Raw genomic sequence first — 22,478 nt, 5'->3', positions numbered from 1 at the left:
ACGGACAAAAAGTAGAATGTTTAATTCTGGAACTTTCTGAAGGAAGTTTAGCACATTTTTCTAACAATTAACCTGTTTCTCTCAGAAACATGATCAACTGACCAAAAAACACCATTCAAGCCAGACCGGAAATAAATATATATATTAAGCCCCAGACCTCAGCATTCATATCCAACTTTCCCAGCCCATAAGTGTTTATGCTATGTAATTATAAATGTCTGGCTCAAGAATAATTCAAAATAGACAAGACTATATAATTGACTTTTTATCTTGAGACTGGGTCTTGCTTATGAAATTTACTAATCAAAAAATTGAATTCCATTAGTCTACAATCCTCAAGTCATTTTTATCTTACATATCATGATGCATTTGACTTTTTAAACTTTTTTGTTTATTATTTATTTTTATTTTACGTGCATTGGTGTTTTGCCTTCATTTCATGTATGTCTGGGTGAGGGTGTCAGGTCTGGAACTGGAGTTAACTGGAGACAGCTGTGAGCCGCCTTGTGGTGCTGAGAATTGAACTTAGGTCCTCTAGAAGAGCAGTCAGTGCTCTTAACCTCTGAGCCATCTCTCCAGCCCCGCATTTGACTTTTTTTTAACAGAGATCTTTGGCTTCTGAACAGAAACAAGAATTTTTACCTAAAGATGATGAATGCTACATTTAAGTCAAGGGCAAGCTTATTTGTAGCCTATCTATGCTGGAAACATTCCTTCTTCAGGCTCATAAATGGTGCTCCCACTACCACTCCTGCTAATATTAAGCCTTGAAGCAGATTTCCCATATTTCTTTGAAACAGATAGCAAGCACTTAACCAATAGGAAGGAAAAAAAAATGCTCATGATTACTTTTGAACAATAATGCAAACAGAACCTGCTTTTTTTTTTCTAGGACTGAAAAACGAAAGTTTAAATAAATCTAGATAAGTAGAGAGTTTTTTTCTTTTGTTTTTTTTTGTTTGTTTGTTTTTGTTTTTCGAGACAGGGTTTCTCTGTAGCTTTGGAGCCCGCCCTGGAACTAGTTCATGTAGACCAGGCTGGCCTAGAACTCACAGAGATCTGCCTGCCTCTGTCTCCGACTCAAGTGCTGGGATTAAAGGTGTGCGCCACCACCGCCTGGCAAGTAGAGAGTTTTTATACAAAACCATTAAATGGAAAGTATTTCCCTTCATTAAATAATGACTTATAGGGGCTGGAGAGATGGCTCAGAGGTTAAGAGCACTGGCTCCTTTTTTAGAGGATCCGGGTTCAATTCCCAGCACCCACATGGCAGCTCACAACTGTCTGTAACTCCAGTCCCAGGGAATCTGACACCTTCACACCAATGCACATGAAGTAAAGTTAAATAAATTATTTAAAAAATAATGTCTTATAATCTTCTCTATAAACAGAATCACAATTGTTAAAAGTTAACTGATGTAGACAATTGAAATCTATGTATATACCTAAAAATCTGACAAGAGGAACTTGAACAAATACTGATACACTCATTCAAAATATCACATGGGAGAAAGCCAAGCATACATAATGGATAAATAGAAAAAGAAAATGTAGAATTTTCTTTAATTACAATATCATTCACTTTTAAATGGAAGGAAATTCTGAATCTTAAAGAGATGCTGCTAAGTGAAACAAGCCAGTCACAAAAGGATTTTATATGAGGTACTAAAGTGGTGACTTAATGGAGGTAGAAACTAGAATTGCGGTTGTTAAAAGACTGATTGAGAGATGAAATGAAGAATTATGATTTAATAGACAGTTTCAATTTGGAATATTAATATAAAATCTTTGAAAAGTATGGTGAGATGGTTGTACAACAATGTGAATTCACTCAATGACATTGAAATATATACCTAATTTAAGTGATAACATGTTCATTTGAACAAAAATAAAAAATGAGAAAACGGAGAGATGGCTCAACAGTTAAGAGCACTGGCAGATCTTCCAGAGGACCTGGGTTAAATTCCCAGCACTCACAAGGCAGCTCACAACTGTCTGTATCTCCAGTTCCAGGGAATGGCACCCTCACACAGACATACATGCAGCCAAAACACCAATGCATATAAAATAAAAACAAATAAATTTTTAAAATGAAAAAATGAAAGCATACATTTCAAGAGTGATCTAACCACATACTGAGAAATTCACATTACTATAATTATTTTCCTAATTCGAAAATAAAAGTAATGGGGCTGAACAGATGGCTTAGGTAAAAAGCACTTGCACTTCTTGAGAACCCAAATGCAGTTCTTAGTTCCCGTCTCAGGTGGTTCATAGCAATCTGTAACTCCAGCTCCAGGGAATCTCAGGCCTCTGGCCTTAGGAGACACCTGTACACATGTGCACATACATGTGGACACACACAAACACATATTGAAAATAATAAAAACAATCTATAAAAAAGGAAACTATTTCCAACCTTATTAATCAAAGAATTGAATTCCATTAGTCTACAGTCTTTCCTCAAGTCATCTTTTGGTTTACACATCATGATGTAAAACTTTCCATCAGAGCCCTTTAAAGAGATCTTCTTTGGTTTCTGAAGAGAAGAAAGAATTTCTACCTAAAAAATAATGAGTGTTATATTTAAGACAAGGCTGACATTCTTTGTTAAACTTGAATATTATAAATACTGAGTTATGTATCACATTAAAAAGAATAGGGGGAGTATGTAGTAAATTAGTATTTCAAAATTTCTGTGGTGATATTTTGTTTGTTTTAACAAATAAATCTTGCCTAAAGATCAGAGTGCAAAGCTAAGTTACTAGAGGCCAGGGAGTGGTGGCATACACCTTTAATCCCAGGACTAGGGAGACAGGGGCAGAGGGATCTCTCTTAGTTTAAGGTCACCCTGTGCTACAGGTGATTGAATCCGTCAGAAAGAGAAACTGCTCACACAAAGGTGATCCCAGCAATTGGGATCCCACGTCTTTCAGCACTAGGGAGGTAGAGACAGGGGTGATACAGCTAGGCAGAGACAAGATCTCAGTGCAGTCTGAAGACTGCCCCTGCAGTCTGAGGAGGCAGTTTGAGCACAGGAAGACCCTTTTGACCTGAGCATTGGTAGAGGTAAAAGGTCTCTCTAGTGGCTGACTACACTGATTCTCTGATCCTTCAACTTTCATACCCTAATATCTGACTCGGGTTTTTATTATGACCAATTAGAATTCGAGCTACAAATTTCCTTTTACCTTAGTTACCTAGAAGCTAAAAAAGAAGGTTGTCTATGAATAGGGATATAATTTCTTAAATATTAGTAATGGATATGAAGTAAAGATAAATAAATAAATAAATAAATAAATAAATAAATAAATAAATAAATAAAACAAAAAAGAAAATTTCCCCAAACCAAAATCACAACTTTGTTGGCAAACAGGTATTTACAATGCATATTCAGGTAGTCCTTGCAAAGCAGTCACAAAATTTTACATAGCAAAAAAATGTTTATCATAATGTTGGAAAAGTATTATTAATATATATTATATAAATGTTCAAAGAATAAGTTTATAAATTAAAAATAATTTAAAAATATCTTCTCCAAAATGAGCCTACGTCATGAGTAAACTAAAAAATACTTAAGTTAAAAACAAAACATGATTATTTAAATGTACAATGAAATGACTCTTAAAACAGTTTTAAAATCTCTTAAGCCATAGAAAATTCAGAATAAATATGGAGTTTTCAAAAGCTTTCCCCTAAAATTACTTCAGCACTAGTTCCTTAAAATAAACATACATTTACAGCCACATCTCATGGGTGGGCATGTGGAACAGAAGAAAGGTTATGCCTAGCAGGGAAGAGGTCACAGGCTCATTACCAGCAGCAGTACAAAACATGATGGGCTGAGGTGACGTTCAATGAGAGGAGCACTTACTACCCAAGTATGAAGACCTGAGTGTAGAGCATGTCTGGAATCCAGAGCTTTACGGTGAGATGGGAGCAGAGCCAGAAGAACTGTGGGAAGCTCATGGACCACCTAGCCTGCACTCCTTCTGAAACAAAGTGGAAGGTGAGGACCAACACCTGAGATTATCCTCTGAGCTGTGGCACATGATCACATTAACTTGTGCACACACAGACAAAAAGTTATCTGAATTTTGTTTCCTCATAAGAAGCAAATCAAACATATTTTGTGTCACCCACTCTCCTTTAAGACAAAAGAAAATATAGGAAAATAAAATTGTAAAAACATAGCCATCGTGAAATATGTGCATGTGATTCCTTATCACTTACCTTTGTACCACAGTACAAGACAGTTCCATTTCTCTACACTTCTAGGATTTTCTTTGCAAATAAACTCACTGAGATTTTTAGCTTAATTTGAAGTCATAAGTTTAACTACACTTAAAAATTATAGTAATATAAAACTGAAGTTTACCACATCATCGAAGCCTGCAAGGTAGGCCCAATGCCCAGGAAATGGGTCATGATTAGCATGGGCACCCAAAATTGATGGAAGAGTAGGGATCATGACTGACTGCAAAGGAATGAGGATTTCACTAAACGTTGGGTCTTCTACCAGTTTTTTAAGCATTTTAAAGTGAGTGCTCATGCTTAATGTAGAATTACTTCCATCAACCTGAGAAAAGAAAAACCAACACAAATAGTACATTTCAATTCTTCTGAGTTTACCTTGAATTAGAGAACTTTAAGCAAAGTAAACACTTCATTTTTACAGTCTCAACTGCTCAGCACTGCACTGTCCTAAGTATTTTAAATCACCTCATGCAGACCTACTACCTCTTTTACCCCACGACATGACTCTATCGTAGGAGTGTCTAAACAGCAGGGGACGAGTAGAAGCCAGTGATCTATTATGAGACATGTGAAAATCTTATTTTGGTCATCAAATCTCATTTGGCAACAAAATGATACATGAATTTTTTAGTATAAAGATTAATGCAATGTGTGTTTGATTAAGAGATATGCCAGCAGATTATCATCAGTTACAATACCTGATATAAAGTATGATTACTTTTAAAATCAGAACAAGAATTAAATTCCAAGTGTAGTTTGCCATGAAGTTTTCAGATGAAGAACTAAGCACTTGACATAAAGTGGTACCTTACAAGGCTGATATCTAAAAAATAAGTTTCCCTAGTGCCAAGTACATAAGAGGTCAAGTAGAATTAATGGGAATAATGAAAGACTATACTTTCTGAGAATGTATTCATGAGAGGAGGTAGAGGAATAGGGTCACCTGTATCTTTCTACCTAGGAATGGTTAATGGATTTTGATTATTTGGCAAACCACACTAGCTATTTGACAAAGAACCTCTCTCTTTAATAATTACCCCACACACTTTTATCTCCCCTACGTTCTTTTGCCTTTTTTTCCTAATTCCTCACACAGAATAGTGATCCACTCCTATAACCACCTTCCTACTTCAGCCACAAGTATACTGAAGATAATACTTTTTATTCTAAGCGATAGCCATCTGCTTATTTTCCTACAAATCTATCAGCAATTCAAGGCAGGTTTCTATTAGTAATCTTTGTTACCTCAGCACAGTGCCTGTGCACTGAAAAATATAGTGAAAAAATGAAAATCAAGGGCTTGGGTTAGAGCTCATATGTTAAGTTCTTGCCCATTATGCATAAGGCCTTGGGTTTCATAATCCAACACTACAAAAAGGCAAAGACTACCAAACAAAACCATCCATTCTCTTTCCTATCACATATGTGGGTTAACAGACAAGTTTTCAAAGCTTAAGGAAATGACAACATAATTAGTGGCTGCTTTAATTCATTTTACATATATTTTTATGGTTGATTTATTCTTTGACTTAAAACTATTTGATAACTAATAAAACTATATTTTCAGAAAAATTTAAAAATATAAAGGACATCTGAAAGAAGGACAGATGTTACAAGTTTAAAAAAAATAGATTTATTATATAAATCATATAGACATAGAGATGTAGCTCAGTTGTAAAGCCCTTGCTTGGCAAGATCAGATTTCTGGTTCAATCTCTAGTACTATGAAGAATGGGGGGAGAGGTAGAAGATTCATTAGAATATATCATTCGATGTATACTGACATTTTTTATTTATTTTTATTTTTTTTATTTTTCGAGACAGGGTTTCTCTGTGGCTTTGGAGCCTGTCCTGGAACTAGCTCTGTAGACCAGGCTGGTCTTGAACTCACAGAGATCCGCCTGCCTCTGCCTCCCGAGTGCTGGGATTAAAGGCGTGCGCCACCATCGCCCGGCTATACTGACATACTTAAAAATCTTAATTTAATGAAAAGAATCAGCTCAAATCACATGTAAGTTTCTGTATAACATTTAACATTGGCTGATAATCACTAAGATCTGTGACGTTACCGATTTGTTGCACAATTCTAGCAGCTTGTCTGTTAGGCGAGTTGCATCTCCAACAAACTTTTCTAAAGACTTTTCCATATAGATAGCTTTGTTAAGAATTTCCTTGCATCTGTTCACACGCATGGGATAAGAAGACTGTCAATTAAAAAAAGAATGAATTCAATTAAATATGAAATCTGATTGGTAAAAATCAACTAAAGAGAATATTCATGAGGTGAGTTTATAATGATAAGCATACAGGAAATCAATCTGATAACATCAAAAGCCATAAAGAAATTTTAATCCACTGGGCAATAGTGGTGCACGCCTTTAATTCCAGGACTCTTAAATAGAGGCAGGCGAATCTCTGTGAGTCTGAGGCCAGCCTGGTATACAGAGCTAGTTCCAGGACAGGTTCCAAAGCTACAGAGAAACCCTGTCTTATTAACTTGTGAATTCCCTTGAAAGGATCTACATTGAAGAAATAATCTGATATTTTGATATGTAGTAAAACAGAAAAAAGGAAAATAAAACAAAGAAAAGCTTAATGATTTAATGAGTAGTTAGAGCTATTTTACAATTTTATATAAGTACTAAAATGTGTCTACAAAGAATATTAATACAATTTATCAATTGTTAAGTTAATTATTTAGTATTTAAGTGAAAATATGAAATTATCAATTTAAATTTACTGTTATGATTAGAAAATATATATAAGTTATAAGAAAATACTAATGAATAGTCTGAATTTTAATTTTTTATCTGCATACTAAATTTTCTATAATATTTCCCATTAAATATACTAATGGGCACTAATTATGTAGTCTTTGTTTCAGTATTAGACTAAGTATTTTGAATTAAAACATTCAGGAAAAGAAAGTTATCATAGGGCTAGAGAGATGACTCAGTGATTAAGAGCACCTGTTTTCACAGAGGACCTGGGTTCAATTCCCAGCACACTACTGTAGCATAATGATCTTGTACACCATAAAGATTTGTCACTCATATTGGCTTAATAAAACGCTGATTGGCTAGCAGCCATTCAGGAAGTATAGGCAAGGCAACCAAACTAGGAGAATTCTGGGACGGGAAAAGCAAGAGACATAGTTGTCATCCAGAAGTAGAGGAAGCAAAATGAGAATGCCTTACTGAGAAAAGGAACCAATCCATGTGGCTAAACATAGGTAAGAATTAGGGGTTAAGTTGTAAGAGATAGTTAGTAATAAGCCTGAGCTAATAGGCCAAACAGTTTATAATTAATATAAACCTCTGTCTGTTTATTTGGGACTGAAGAGCTGCGGGACCTGGCAGGACAGAAACATCCATCTACAACACTCACATGGCAGTTACAACTGTTTATAAACTCCAGTGGACTTAGCACATTCTTCTGATCTCTGTGGGCACCAGGCATGCAAGTGGTGTACAAACATACATTTAAGAAAAATACTCATACACATAAAACAAATCTTTAAAAAAATGGTTATTACAACTATTCACTAAAAACTTCATGAGGAAAACATATGTTCAAGTCTTTAATCTTAACATACTGGTCACTTCTTTTCATATGACAAGTATCATAAAATATTTAAACAAGGTAATATTTTTCTCTGTTAGAAAGTATTTAAAAATAACTAACACTATAGGTCAGAACCTTGGAACTTTTATTTATATATTTTCTATAAAAATCTAGGCCATAATAAGTGTTACGAGGCACTGTGGTCACTAACTAATGTACTACCTTTGACACAGCTGTCATCATCCACATGGCTTGCTGAGGATAGGCTAGAAACACCTTGGCTATTATTTCCATCAAGACAACAAAAACTTCATCATGAGAATGACAAATTCGAGAGATCAACTGTGAGAAAGCTGTCAAAAACTGATACGGAGCTAAACGGTTTGTGTGCTCTGTGAGAACGCTATTTATTCTAGACAAATCATTTCTCATTTGTACTCGATCAGAACGGCCACCTAGGGGAAAGGAAAAGAAAAAGAGTTTAAGTCAGGGGAAAAAATAAACATCAATGTATCAATTCATTTCACACACAAAAAAAAGTGATAAAAACTGCTTTTAAAATACATTATCTCCATGCCCACAGCTAGTTCACTGTCAATAGATAGTTTGTGCAAATAGGAAAGCATTCAGTCTAAGAGGCTTTTTTTTTTTTTTTTTTTTTTTTTGATTTTCGAGACAGAGTTTCTCCGTAGCTTTTTGGTTCCTGTCCTGGAACTAGCTCTTGTAGACCAGGCTGGCCTCGAACTCACAGAGATCCGCCTGCCTCTGCCTCCCGAGTGCTGGGATTAAAGGCGTGCGTCACCACTGCCCGGCGAGGCATTTGTTTTTATCATTCATTGTAAATTTTAGGATAAATCACACACTTAAACTGACATCTTTCATAGTGTTAAGGTTATCAAGAAATAAAAAGGCTTCATTCCTGAATTATAACTACATTAAAAGTCTATCTTTCTGCTTCTTTTCCTAAGATATATTTTTACTACTTTTCAATTGTGAGTGTGTGTGTGTAACATGCACATGTGCACATGAGAGCAGGTACCTGGAGGACAGAAGCTTGGATTCACTGCCTAACATGGGTGCTGGGATTAAACTCAGGTCTGTGAGAGCAGGATGTGCTCTTAATTGCTGAGCCATCTCTGTAACCCTCATACTTGGTTTCTCACAAGATTATAGCATTTTAATCATCAAATTAATTACTGTTTTCTAGTGGTATTGTAATGCCAAATGTTATTTTATACCAAAGTTATAATTCTTCCTAATGCTTTAGAATTGTTACAAAAAGAATTATACCTTTTTCCCATTCGTATGCCTTAGCACCAAAATCAAGCCATAGTGATAACATTCGTGGCATTGACTGATAAATGAACTGATTTCCATATTGAAGAGATCTGCAATTATATAAATGAGAAATATGATTAGCACAGAGTTCTTTTTTAGGTTATATGAATTAGAATTTAAAATCTTAAACTACCACTTCAGTTATGTACAGCATTCTGACAAAAACTATGGTATCATCTGTCTATCTATCTCTCTGCTCTTGAACTCGGTATGTAGCAAAGGATGAGTCCCTGAATCCTCTGCTTCTAACTCCTAAGTCAGACTACAAGCATGGGTGTTTATTTGATGCCACATGTCAAACCCAGGGCTTCATGGATGCTAAACAATCACCCTACCTACTGAAATACACCCCAGCCCCTGAAATAACGGTATTGATATTTCTTCCTAGTAGGTTATTCCCCCCCGTTCATCTTTTCTAGCTAAAGTATTTAGTTAGCATTAAAAATAACAGATGTTTTAAGAGTTAAAGCCTTTTAATACTTCATTCAGATGATCCTTACAATTTGTACCTTCATTTGTATTCCATGGCAATAAGCTTTGGTCAGCATTAGTCATTCTATTTATGGGAAATTACATTTCTGCATTTTTCTTTATTTTTTGTTTTTTTACAGTTGATCATGAAAGAGATATATTTTTATAACCACAAAGCCAGCAGCCTGAGCTTTTACCACAGACTTGCCCTAAGTATGTAATTTTTAGATGTGTCTGCTTTATTTTTGGTATGCTGCATATATATCTCCATCCATTCCTGGAGAAAAGTGTTAACTATCACAAATTATGCAGTGGGTTTCCCACATTTAGAGAAACTATGGGCATCAGCAAACCTAGAGTACAATGGCTAAACTTATATTTGCTAAGCTTATCTCAGGAAAACCATCTTCCTGATACTACTCATGATCTTTGTAATCATGTCTTCTCCCCTGCCAGACAAGTTTTTAAAATATTTATATCATTCATTTTTATATCTGCATAGAAATTCTATTACATTCCTGAATGTTTTGTATATTTAAAGTGTCATTCCTCAATTAAACTTTTTGAGGACAAACATTCACAGTAAAGCAGTAATAATTATTCAAGGTGCATTCAGTTATTCAAGTGAATATATCATAATAGCTAACTTTTACTCCTTTAAAAATTTAAAAATTGCTCCTGCAGAGGACCCAGGATCAATGCCCAACACCCACACAGTGATTTATAATCATTTATAACTCCAGTTTCCAGAGTATCTGATGCCTTCCTAGCCTTCATAGGCACCAAGCACATACATTAGACATATACATACATGCAGGCAAAACACACATAAAATAAAGTGAGGAAATCTAATTTAAAAAAACTTTAAATGCCAGCATAAAAAAATTCCAAAATTTTAAGTAGTACAGCTGTAAGTACACAGTAGAAGTAGAGCGTGGACGCTGGGCGGTGGTGGTGGCGCACACCTTTAATTCCAGCACTAGGGAGGCAGAGGCAGGGGGATCTCTACGAGTTCAAGGCCAGCCTGGTCTACAGAGTAAGTGCCAGGACAGGTACCAAAGCTATAGAGAAACCCTGTCTCAAAACAACAAAAATAAAAACCAAACCAAAAAAAAAAAAAAAAAAAAAAAAAAAAAAGAAAAAGAAGAGAAAAAAGAAAAAAGGAAAAAAAAAAAAGTAGAGTGTGGTGTCACACATTTAATAACCTCAGTATTCAGGAGGCTAAGACAGGCAGACTAAGATGTCATCTTAGGCTATATAGGCAAGACCACACCACAAACAAGCCAGCGTGGTTTACAAGAGCTAGTTCCAGGCAGCCAGGGCTGTTACACAGAGAAATCCTGTCTCGAAAAACAAAAACAAAAAAATGAACAAAAGAAAAGCAGTGATATTCATAATTATTAGTAATTACAGCTATGGAAACAAATGAATGAAATTGAGTTTAGAGCTCACAAAAACAGAAATTTCCTTAGCAAAAAGAAATCTGGCTAAGTGTTGTTATAAATATTTAACCGAAAAATGATAAAACGTGAAAATAAGAGATCTTAAAAAGGTTATTGCTGTTAACTCAGAATCCTTCAGTAGAAACTAACAGCACATGGAAATACAAGAAAAATTATGAAATACATGTGTGTGTACTGGCATCTGAAATTAAAAGTTATATTCCAACCACAGCTGGAGGATTAAGAAGTTTAAGTTCAAACTTAGCTACATAGTGAGTTTGAGGCTAGCTTGAGCTACATAAGATCCCACCTCACAAAACAAAATGAAAAGCTGTATTTTATTTTCTGCCTAGTTCAAGATTAAGCTTCTGACAGGCATGGTGGTACATTCCTGTAATTTTAGTACCGATGACACCGAGGCAGAGGACTGATGGAGGTGGGTCTTGTATTAATCTGTTGCTTTCATTGGTTAATTAATAAAAAACTGCCTAGGCCCATTTGATAGGCCAACCCTCAGGTGGGTGGAGTAGACAGAACAGGATACTGGGAGAAAGAAGCCGAATCAGGGGTCGCCATGATTCTCCCATTCCAGACAGATGCAGGTTAAGATCTTTCCTGGTAAGCCAGCTCATGGTGCTACACAGAATATTAGAAATGGGTTAGATCAATATGTAAGAGCTAGCCAATAAGAGGCTGGAACTAATGGGCCAGGCAGTAAATAAAAGAATACAATTACGGTGTAATTATTTCGGGGCATAAGCTAGCCATGCAGGTGGCCGGGTGCCGGGGACGCAGCCCTGCTGGTCTTATTACTACAGAGGACCATGAGTTCAAGAATGGTCTGATCAATAAAGCAAGACTCAAACCCCTAAAATTCAAAAGCAAACAAACAAAAAAGACAAGGTCTTTATTTAGTCTAACTTCAAAATAATGTTTATATTTGCTAATTTTTTTACAGGATTTGACTAGGAGAAATTACTCAACTACCATTAAATTTAACAATTAAACATATTAGGTTTAAGGTCCTCTGAAATATTATACAAATTTTGGGGGGGATGACTGTCACAGCCTCCTGAATATTGGAATTATAAGTACGGGCCACCATGTCCAGAAAATGGTAGATTAAAAGTTTTTTTGTTGTTAAAAATGCTATGCAAGCCGGGCGGTGGTGGCGCACGCCTTTAATCCCAGCACTCGGGAGGCAGAGACAGGCGGATCTCTGTGAGTTCGAGACCAGCCTGGTCTACAAGAGCTAGTTCCAGGACAGGCTCCAAAACCACAGAGAAACCCTGTCTCAAAAAACCAAAAAAAAAAAAACCAAAAAAAAAAAAAAAAAAAAAAATGCTATGCAAGTGCTCTACTATTAAGTTATATCTGCAATTCAGCACTGTTGATTTTCTAAAACTATATCTACACATACCCTTTGTGTACACACACACACACACGCACGTGCATGCAGACACACACATGGAAAATTTCAAGACTAAGGAAAAACTACATGAAGAAAAATATTCTGGGATTGGAGAAATGGCTCAGCTCTGCTTGTTCTTAAAGAGCACCCAGGTTCAGTTGCTAGCACCCACAAGACAATTCACAATCATTATAACTCCAGTTCTAGGTGATCTGATACTTTCTCCTGGCTTCCAAGAGTACTGTACATGCACATGGTAAATATACATGCATGTACGTAGGCAAACACTCATACACGTAAAATAAAGGGAAATGAAACATTAGAAAAAGGAAGGAAAAGTATTTTCTCTCAGTTAAGTTGGTGGAATAAATTCATGCTTTGTAAAGCAGAAAACATCCTGAACATGCTATGGTATGTGATAAAATTCATTCATATTTAATGTCAAACACGCAGTTCTAATACTCACCTTCCAAAATGCAGGACTATATACCGGATGAGATCACCTTGCTTTTCCATTTTGTTGTCTGTTACCATGGGCATCAATTTGTCATAGTACTTGGCAAGGTAGAAATGTCCATCTTCCCACTCTGGCAGAAACGAGGTCACATCCTATGAAAAAGACATAGGCTACATATCTAAGCAAATTTCATGGTAGGCTGGCGCACAATGTACTAATATGTGATTAAAAATCAAAAATATGCAACACAACCCTCCCCATAAAAGCAGGACGGTGGTGATGCACACTTTTAATCCCAGCACTCGAGAGGCAGAGGCAGGTAGATCTCTCTAAGTTTGAGACCAGTCTGGTCTAGAAAAGCTAGTTCCAGGACAAGCCCAAAAGCTATAGAGAAACCCTGTCTCAAAAAGACAAAAACAAAAACAAAACAACAAACAAACAAAAACACCAAAAAAACCCACAGTACTCAGCAAATTCAAGTTGTTGTATGTAACTCTGGTTTAAGACATAGTATTCCATCAGAACAATAAGCTCAAATGTATGGTGTTGATAAACATTCTTATCAGGAGTGATAGACAACACCTGTAATACTAGCACTCAGGAAGCTGAGGAAGCAGGATTTCAGTAAGTTTGAGACAAACCTAGGATACATACATACATACATACATACATACAGTGGGTTATAGGCCAATTTGGGTTACAAAGTACATACATACATATAGTGGGTTATAGGCCAATTTGGGCTACAAAGTAAAGTCCTGTCTCAAAACAACACACACACACACACACACACACCCCAAAGCCCCAAACAATCAGAAAGCAAAACCCACTTCAAACAAAATATTCTTGCACATAACCTATGCAGTCATGCTAGATCAGATTGTATTTATGATATGAGCCTCTTAGGAAATTACAGTTTCTTCTATGGTTAATATTACTGGTTTGTTTATAGACATGTCTCACCATGTTGTGCTGAGGCTGCTGAGGGAAAAGTGCCATGAGTTTGGCGCTAGTATGACTTGCACAGAGTTCCTAGCAGACAACAGATAGAAGGCATGAACTCATTTTAACTACTTACTTACCCCTAAAAAGGAAGTCCTGGATTAGACTAACAGTTGATTTATTTATGATGTGAAGATGGGATCAATCTTTCCCTACTGTGAAACGTCTAACTGACAGAGCACCATGTCTTTAGAAGTATTTTTAGTGCCCTATAATTTATAACCTGTCTAGTTATAAAATTGTTCTGTTCTACTGGTTTATATAACTGTATAAGAATATAGTATTTTGATTATAAAACTTTTACAAGTTTTGACATGTACGTATGCTGGTTAGTCTCTGGTTTCCCCAACAGTTATTATACTATAGCTTTTCAACCTGCTTAGGGATGCAAAAGACTGGCACTGATGATTTCTATCATTGAGCCCGTTTAACATGCTAACTTCTAATCAGATCTAGGAGATTAGGGAGTTAGGAGTGAGTCAAGGTGGTTAAAACTCTGGTTTTCTTCCTGCTGAGTTGTAGCTGTCTCTGCTCCTACACTCAAGGTGTGGTCCAGCGGCGCCTTCCTACAGTAATAATCCTTTAATTCAGTAAACACTCTCCCATCTTGTTCCTTCTGATCTAGAAGTGGTAATGATTCACCATTTTCTGTTGATTTCCTTTAACATGATTATTTATTAAACTTTTTATTATCTCTTTTAAATTGCCATCTATTTTCTAACTGTATCTAACCTCATACAATATTGTAAAGGTATCTTGGATATGCTGGCACATTAAGGCTATTATGACAGCTAATAATCTATAGGATCCTGGACTGTATTCTAGACATGAAAAAAGACATTATTGGGGCTAGAGGGATGGCTCAGAGGTTAAGAGCACTGGCTGCTTTCCCAGAGGTCCTGAGTTCAACTCCCAGCAACCACATGGTGGCTCACAACCATCTGTAATGAGATCTGGTGCCCTCCTCTGGCCTGCAGGAATACATGGAGGCAGAATACTATATAATAAATAAATAAATAAATAAATAAATCTAAAAAAGAAAGAAAGAAAGAAAGGAAGGAAGGAAGGAAGGAAGAAAGGAAGAAAGAAAGAAAGAAAAAGACATTATTAACAAAAGAGGTAAAATTTCTGAAAATAGAATTATGGTTGTACAAGTTACTAAAATTAGAGAAGCCTAATTCTATACAGGAATTCTCTGTGCTTCTTTGGCTAATTTTTAAGTTCATGATCATTTCAAATTTAAAATTAAAAAACTAAGATATTAGTAAGACAAAATGTCTTGGTTATTATCAGCCTTGGCATTTCCACATAACTTTTAAATTCCAGTTGTCAATTACCTATTTGTTTTTTGATAAAGACTGCATGAAACTTACAGGACATTTTATAGTGAAATGAGATCTTTACATTATTGAGTTTTCTCATTTAAAACTGTGTTACACCCCCAATTTACTTAGGTCTTTATTTAGCACGCAAGGGCTAGAGAGACTGCTCAGTGGTTAAGAGCACTGGCTGCTTTCCCAAAGAACCCAGGTTCAATTCACAGCACCAAGATAACAGCGCACAACCACCAGTAACTCCAGTTCTAGGGGATCTGCCTGGTTTACAGTGGCACCAGGTATACGGTGCACAAATATACATGCAGGTAAAAAACCCAACACATAAAAATAAATAAAATTAAAAACTCACTCAATAATTTTTCATTTTCATAGTTTTTTTAAAATGTGAGATTATAATTACATCATTTCCCACTGCCAAACTTCTCATATACTCCTTGTTTTCAAATTAATGGCTTCCTTTTCATAAACATATACACATATATTCCTAAATGTATACATACAAAAAGTTCAGTTTGCATGATATTTGTATATATGTATGTTTCAGAGTTTAACCATTTGATATTGGATAACCTAGACACATTTTAAAAAATTTTGAATAACTTAATCATAGGTGTTTTATATATTTTTTGGTCTTTTTTATTTCTTCCTTCCTTCCTTTCTTTCTTTTTCTTTTTTTGTTTTTGTTGAAGTGAGGACCTAACCCAGAACCCTGCAATTGCTAAAGTACTCTACCGTTGAGCTAAATACCCTATCCTGATACTTTATAGTTTTGATGCTATTCCAAACATTTTTGGCTTTTACTTTATGTTTTTCTTTTTTCACTTTTTGTGTATGAATGTATACATGTATGCATGTTTTTGCATGAGAGTGCACATGTGTAGGGGCCTGAGCTTTATTTCTAGAACCATCTCCAATTGTTATTCCACCTTATTAATTGACACAGAATCCCTCAATCTAACCAAGAGTTTGTCAATATGGCTAGCTTGCTCTGGGGCTGGCCCATTTCTGCCTTCCTAGGGTGAAATTAGAGGTAAACTACCACATGTTCCCATCATTCATGTAGGTTTCTAGGATTTCTGAACTACAGTTTTCATACTAGGATAGCAAGCACTTTAACTGCTGAACTATCTCCCCAGTCCCCTAAGATGTATTTTTCTGAGGCATAATTTTCATATAAACCATATAAGTTTGACATATAGCGTTTGACAAATAAGTATATCTGTGGAGCAATGGCACTAATCAAAATAATAAATATTAATTAATACAACTGTTTCTGGAGTTCCTGTTTTGTCCTATACCTACTGCCCAGACAAGTATTGATATTATCTATCAATCAATACACATTACTTTTAACTTATACTGGTTTAATATGACATAATCAATGCATATATCACATCCCTCTTCTTTCATTAAACACACCTGTGATATACATGTGCCTTGTTATATGCACAAAAAACTCATTTCTTTTTATTGGGGGGGGGGCACGGTCTCATTATATAGCCCAGGCTGACCTTAAACTCATGGTCCTTTTGCTTCTACTTCCTGAGTGCTGGTATTATAAATGTGTGTACCACTATGTCCCATCCTTAAAAATTCATTTTTTAATAATTGTGGAGTAGCATTCTATTGCAGGACCATACCATAGCTTATCCACTTTTCTGTCATAGACCAGATGACCTATTTTGTTTTTAATGAATAAAATTACAATTATTTTATACAACTGATTTTATGAAGTTATGTAATTATTTATCTTGGTTACATATCTAGAAATAAAATGGCTGACATATCTTAGGTGCATGACAAATTTTATATTGCTACCAGGCATGAAGAGAGATCTAGTTGTCACAATAATAGGTTTGCTAATCTTTTAGATGTTAGCCATTCTATCCTCTGAAGTAGCTACCTCACTGTGATTTTAATTTGCACTTTACCACTAATGGCTTTAAACATCTTTTCATGTGCCTTTCATCTATTATATGTACTCTGTAAGAAGTGTCTATTCCAAGTTTTGATAGATATATTGAATGATTTTTCCTGAGTTTTTATAATTTGCATATAAGCCTGTTGTAGATACACAGCATATTACCCCACCCCTCTAGTCCATGGCTTTTGTGACATTTTTGTGACAGTGTCTTTTCTTTTTTTTTTTGGTTTTTCGAGACAGGGTTTCTCTGTGGTTTTGGAGCCTGTCCTGGAACTAGCTCTTGTAGACCAGGCTGGTCTCGAACTCACGAGATCCGCCTGCCTCTGCCTCCCAAGTGCTGGGATTAAAGGCGTGCGCCACCACTGCCTGGCGACAGTGTCTTTTCTATAGTATGTTTTAGCTTTCGCGGAACTCCAGTTTATAAGACTTTCTTTTGTGGTTAAGGTTTGTTTTATTTTTTTAACCTATAAAACTTTCACCTAGGGCTGGGCGATGGTGACGCACGCCTTTAATTCCAGCACTTGGGAGGCAGAGGCAGGCGGATCTCTGTGAGTTTGAGAACAGCCTGGTCTACAGAGTTAGTTCCAGGACAGGCTCCAAAGCCACAGAGAAACCGTCTCGAAAAACCAAAAAAAAAAAAAAACAAAAAAAAAACAAAAAAAATCAAAAACAAACAAACAAACAAAACTTTCACCTAAACTAAGGTAAGAAAGATTTCCTTTGATTTCTTTTATCTTTAAGTTTATAAGTTTAGCTTTTCAGTTTTAGGCATATTTTAATGTCCAATTTGAAGTAAATTTAGCTAATTAGATAGTCCAATATTATCTTTTTCTCACATAGCTTTCTAGCTTCCCAAGCAGTTACTTGTAGATTGTGGGTTTTTTTTCATTTTTATTTTTTAAAATTATTTTTAAAAAGGGTAGAGAGATGACTTAGGGTTAAAAGCACTTGCTGCTCTTGTAGAGTCTGATTCTCAGCACACAGTTACTACAACCTATAACCTCAGCTCTAGGGGATCCAACACCCTTTCTGTTGTCCTTAGATACCTCAACTCACCTGCATATTACCCCACTATACACACACACACATAATTATAAATGAAATGTTTTTAAAAATAAAAATGTATTGTATGCATGTATGTCAAGTACAAACATATACACAAATAAATATAATAAAACATCACCCTTCACAATAGTCATAAATAACATTAAATATCTTGGGATAACAATAATCAAAGAAGTAAAGATCTGTTCGACAAGAACTTTAAGTCTTTGAAGACAGAAATTGAAGAATATACCAGAAAATGTAAAGATCTCCCACGCTCTTGGATAGGTAGGATCAACATAATAAAAATGGTAATCCTACCAAAAGCAATCTACAGATTCAATGCAGTCCCCATCAAAATCCCAAAATAATTCTTCACAGATCTTGAAAGAATACTCAACTTCATATGGAAAAACAAAAAACCCAGGATTGCTCTCAATTTTCTTTTGAAGACATAGTCTATTAACCTCTGATTCAGCTGGATTGACACGCCAATAAGTCCTAGGGGGTTCTCCTATCTCTCTATCTCTTAGATTAAAAGTGCATACTGTGGCACCCAGCTTTTTCAAACAGACCTAATACAGCTCTGGTTGAAGAGCTAGTGAATAAGACAGAAGACTATCAATTCTTGATTATTCCCTCCTATGGAGTGCTGGTATTACAGCACCCCTATGGCAGTTCACAACTTTCTGTAACTCCAGTTCTGAGGGGATCTGATACCCCCACACAAATGTGCACAAAAAATAAAAAAAAATTAAATTAAATTAAAAAATCATTTCATACATAAAAAACAAATGGTTTACATTACATATATACTTACCTTATATTTCTTCATAATTGCATTGCTTTCAAAGTTAGCTGTTTCCTCCATAAACCGGCCAACTAGCAGTGTAGCTCGTCCATGAATTAACATGTGCTTACTCTCAGTTGGAGATTTATTTTCAGGAAAACATAATTCAACACCCTTTTGAAGAACAATAAGTGCCTGGTGAACATCACCCTAAAAGGAAAAAAGGCAATTAACAAAGTTTTAATTTAAGAATATATTCTTAGTCAGACAGTGGTGGCACATGTCTTTAATAGCAGTACTTGGCAGGTACAGTTGAATCTCTGAGTTTAAGGCCACCAGGGCTCTGTGGAGAAACCGTGACTCAACAAATTCACTTGTAAATTAATGTTTATCTCTTACTCTCAATTAAAGTTGTAAGGTGGCACTGATTCATTTCATGCATCCGTTTACTCATTCATTTTAAAATTAAAGTACAAGGAACTGAAGATATACATACATAGATGATGTGGAATAACAATAATCCATAAATTAAAATCTCTGGCTTAAAAAGTTTAGTTAACTGGATGTGGTGTTATATGCGTATATTTCCACCACTCAGAAGATGCAAGCACGAGGACCACAAGTTCAAGGTCAGCCTTGGCTATAGTTAGATGTTATCTCAACAAAAACAAACCAAGCAACCAAACAAAAAGAGTAAAAGAAGTTCACAATCAACTGAAGAAACAAACTATGTAAAATACCCAACATGTTTAAGTGCTATAACATATAAACACAGATGAATACTTTAGTGGATAGAGAAAGGAGTCTCCAAAATCTATCTAAAGGTACAGGAAAATAAAAGAAACCAGTAGTCAGGAAAGATTACAACACCCCCCCCCCAAAAAAAACAAAAAACCTGGGGTTTGGAGAGATGGTTCAGTGGTTAAGAGCACTGACTGTTCTTCTAGAGGTCCCAGGTTCAATTGTCAGCACCCACATGGCAGCTCACAACTGTCTGTAATTCTTGAATACAACACCTCACACAGATATACATGCAAGCAAAACACCAATACACATAAAAATATAAATAAATTAATTTTTAAAAATCTGGTTTTGATTCAGAAAAAAAATCTGAATTTGGTCTTAAAAATGAGTAGAAATTAGCTGGGCAGTAGTGGCTCACACCTTTAATCCCAGCACTCGAGAGGCAGAGGTTGGTATATTTCTGTGAGTTTGAGGCCTGTCTCGAAAAACAAAAAACATACCAACAACAAAAAAAAGGGGGGGGGGATTTTTCTGCATACAATTTAATGAATAGCATTTTAGCTAGATTTTATTCTATGTGTACAAGTGTGGGCTTGAGTATGTGTGTTTGCACCACATATGTACAGGTATATTAAAAGGCCAGAAGAGAGTATCAGATGCCCTGAAACTGTAGTTACAGGTGGTTATGAGCCCCTTGATACGAATGCTGTAGCTGAAACCCATGTTTTCTACAAGAGAACAAATATTCTTAATTACTAGTCATTTCTCCAGTTCCAGAAAGACCAATTTTTAATTTTGGCGCTTGAGGGTTTGGAATGGGGTCATTATATGGCACTGGCTGGCATGGAGCTCTTTATCTAGACCAGGCTGCCCTTGACTTATGATGATCCTCTTGCATCTGTCTCCTGAGTATTATGATTACAGGCCTACACTACCATACCTGGCAAAGCAATACTTCAAATTATGATTTATGACCAAGCAGTGATAATGAGCCATCGTTCCCAGTCTACAATACAGATAAAAGTAAACAGCTGATACTTAACAGTATGTATGGTCCTCTTTCTCTACAAGAGATGTTTGAAAACCTCCATTGGATGCCTCAAATTGTGAACAGTGAAGACCTACAGATCCTAGTATTTTCTCGAATATGCATGTATGTATGTATCTATGTATATATCCATAGTTAAATTTATAAATAAGAGATTAGTAACAATCACTAATAATAAAATTATAATTAAACAATACACTGTAATGGAAGCTATTTAAAAATTATGACTATTTCTGGGATTTTCCATTTAATATTTTCAGCCATAGGTTGACCTCAGGTTACTGAAAGTAGAAAAAGCAAAGCTGAAGATAAGAAGGCTGCTACTTTACCACTGTTAAACTTCAGCATTTGTTAGTTTTGATATATTAGATGCATTTTTGACTTAAAGGCATTTTCAACTTACAATGAGCCTATAGGGATGGATCCCCAACCTAAGTTTGAGTAGCACCAGGAACCTCATTTTAGGCGAAATCTCTATAAAGCATTTGTGAGACGGACAAATGAAGCTGAAGGAATAGGACAGCACTCAACCAGAAATGGCCGTGTGTACTTCCCAGAGTTCAGACGTTCTAAAATATAAGAATACTTTCAAGTATTGAATCTTTTGAAAAAGTAGTATGTTTCAAAGAGCATTTTGCAAAGGTTACAGACTACAGAAATATAAACAGAGAATACGTGAGATACTAAGAAGGCTGTAGAATTGTTAGAGGCTGAAAATAATGGCAGTATTTAAAATAGATTGAAAAAGAAAGATGATTCAAGAAACATTTCAAAAGTTAGAGCAAAGATTTAGCTTAAAGTTGGATGTGGAAAGAATTTTAGGTAAAGCCCAGATTTGTTTTAGATAAAATGATAGAGGTGAGGCTTGTTCAGAAAAATAACATGAGAAGAGAAATAGCTATTATTAGGTAATGGACTGCATTTCCAGCATATTGAGTTTAGGCAATACAAAGACTAATGCTAGCTCATAAAATGACCTGGTGACATCTAACACAGGCTCAATTACCACTTCCGCACTGGTCCAGGAAACATCTCCCTGTCCTCTCTTAGTCACCACCAAGTTTCTACAATCACATATGACATCACCTATAGCTACAAAATGTCAACTGCAAAATATGCTATGCCTACTATAAATTCTAAGCTAAGTGACTATCATTTAAATATGGGACATATGAGTTCAAGACCAGCCTGGTCTACAGAGCTAGTTCCAGGACAGGCTCCAAAGCCACAGAGAAACCCTGTCTCGAAAAAAAAAAAAAAAAAAAAGTATAAATATGGGACATAAAATTAGTAAGTAGTTCATACATTTAAAAAATTACTATTTCTATTGCTGGAAGCTGGGGGCTGTGGGGAAGTGTCTATGCCTAAACTAAGCCTTCCTGACAGGTGATGACAGAAGTACATCTTGACAGTAACACTGAGTGTTTCCCAATGCGACTAGTAAGAAAGTGCTACAATCATTTATGAAGTACATACTGAGAACCTACTACATATACAGAAAGTAAACTAAAGTAAGAATTGGAATGTTCCTCAGAAATTTCTCTCAGATGAAAATGGAAAGAACTTTACCATAGAATTGAAAATAGGTATTTGACTGCTGAGTAGTACTCTAATGTGTATATATTCCATACTTTCTTCATCCATTCTTC

General features: G+C 35.6%; 1 protein-coding gene across 3 annotated transcripts in view; it reads right to left on the bottom strand.

The window, feature by feature from the left end:
- Positions 1-22,478, bottom strand: part of Atr (ATR serine/threonine kinase) — a 112,852-nt gene that overhangs the window by 17,492 nt on the left and 72,882 nt on the right. For 2 of the 3 annotated variants that reach the window (XM_057768123.1, XM_057768124.1), the window contains exons 35-41: positions 19,068-19,247; positions 12,950-13,092; positions 9,112-9,209; positions 8,044-8,276; positions 6,327-6,461; positions 4,379-4,579; positions 2,420-2,563 (exon numbers count right to left, since the gene is read on the bottom strand). In XM_057768123.1, coding sequence (XP_057624106.1) covers positions 2,420-2,563; positions 4,379-4,579; positions 6,327-6,461; positions 8,044-8,276; positions 9,112-9,209; positions 12,950-13,092; positions 19,068-19,247 — 1,134 coding nt within the window. Of the gene's footprint in view, positions 1-2,419; positions 2,564-3,893; positions 3,993-4,378; positions 4,580-6,326; positions 6,462-8,043; positions 8,277-9,111; positions 9,210-12,949; positions 13,093-19,067; positions 19,248-22,478 lie in introns of those variants that run through there. The other variant, XM_057768125.1, reaches the window with a different exon arrangement.

Source organism: Chionomys nivalis, chromosome 4 (assembly GCF_950005125.1).
Source record: "Chionomys nivalis chromosome 4, mChiNiv1.1, whole genome shotgun sequence".
NCBI lineage: Eukaryota > Metazoa > Chordata > Mammalia > Rodentia > Cricetidae > Chionomys > Chionomys nivalis.
This window is presented reverse-complemented; position numbering and strand designations above follow the sequence as displayed.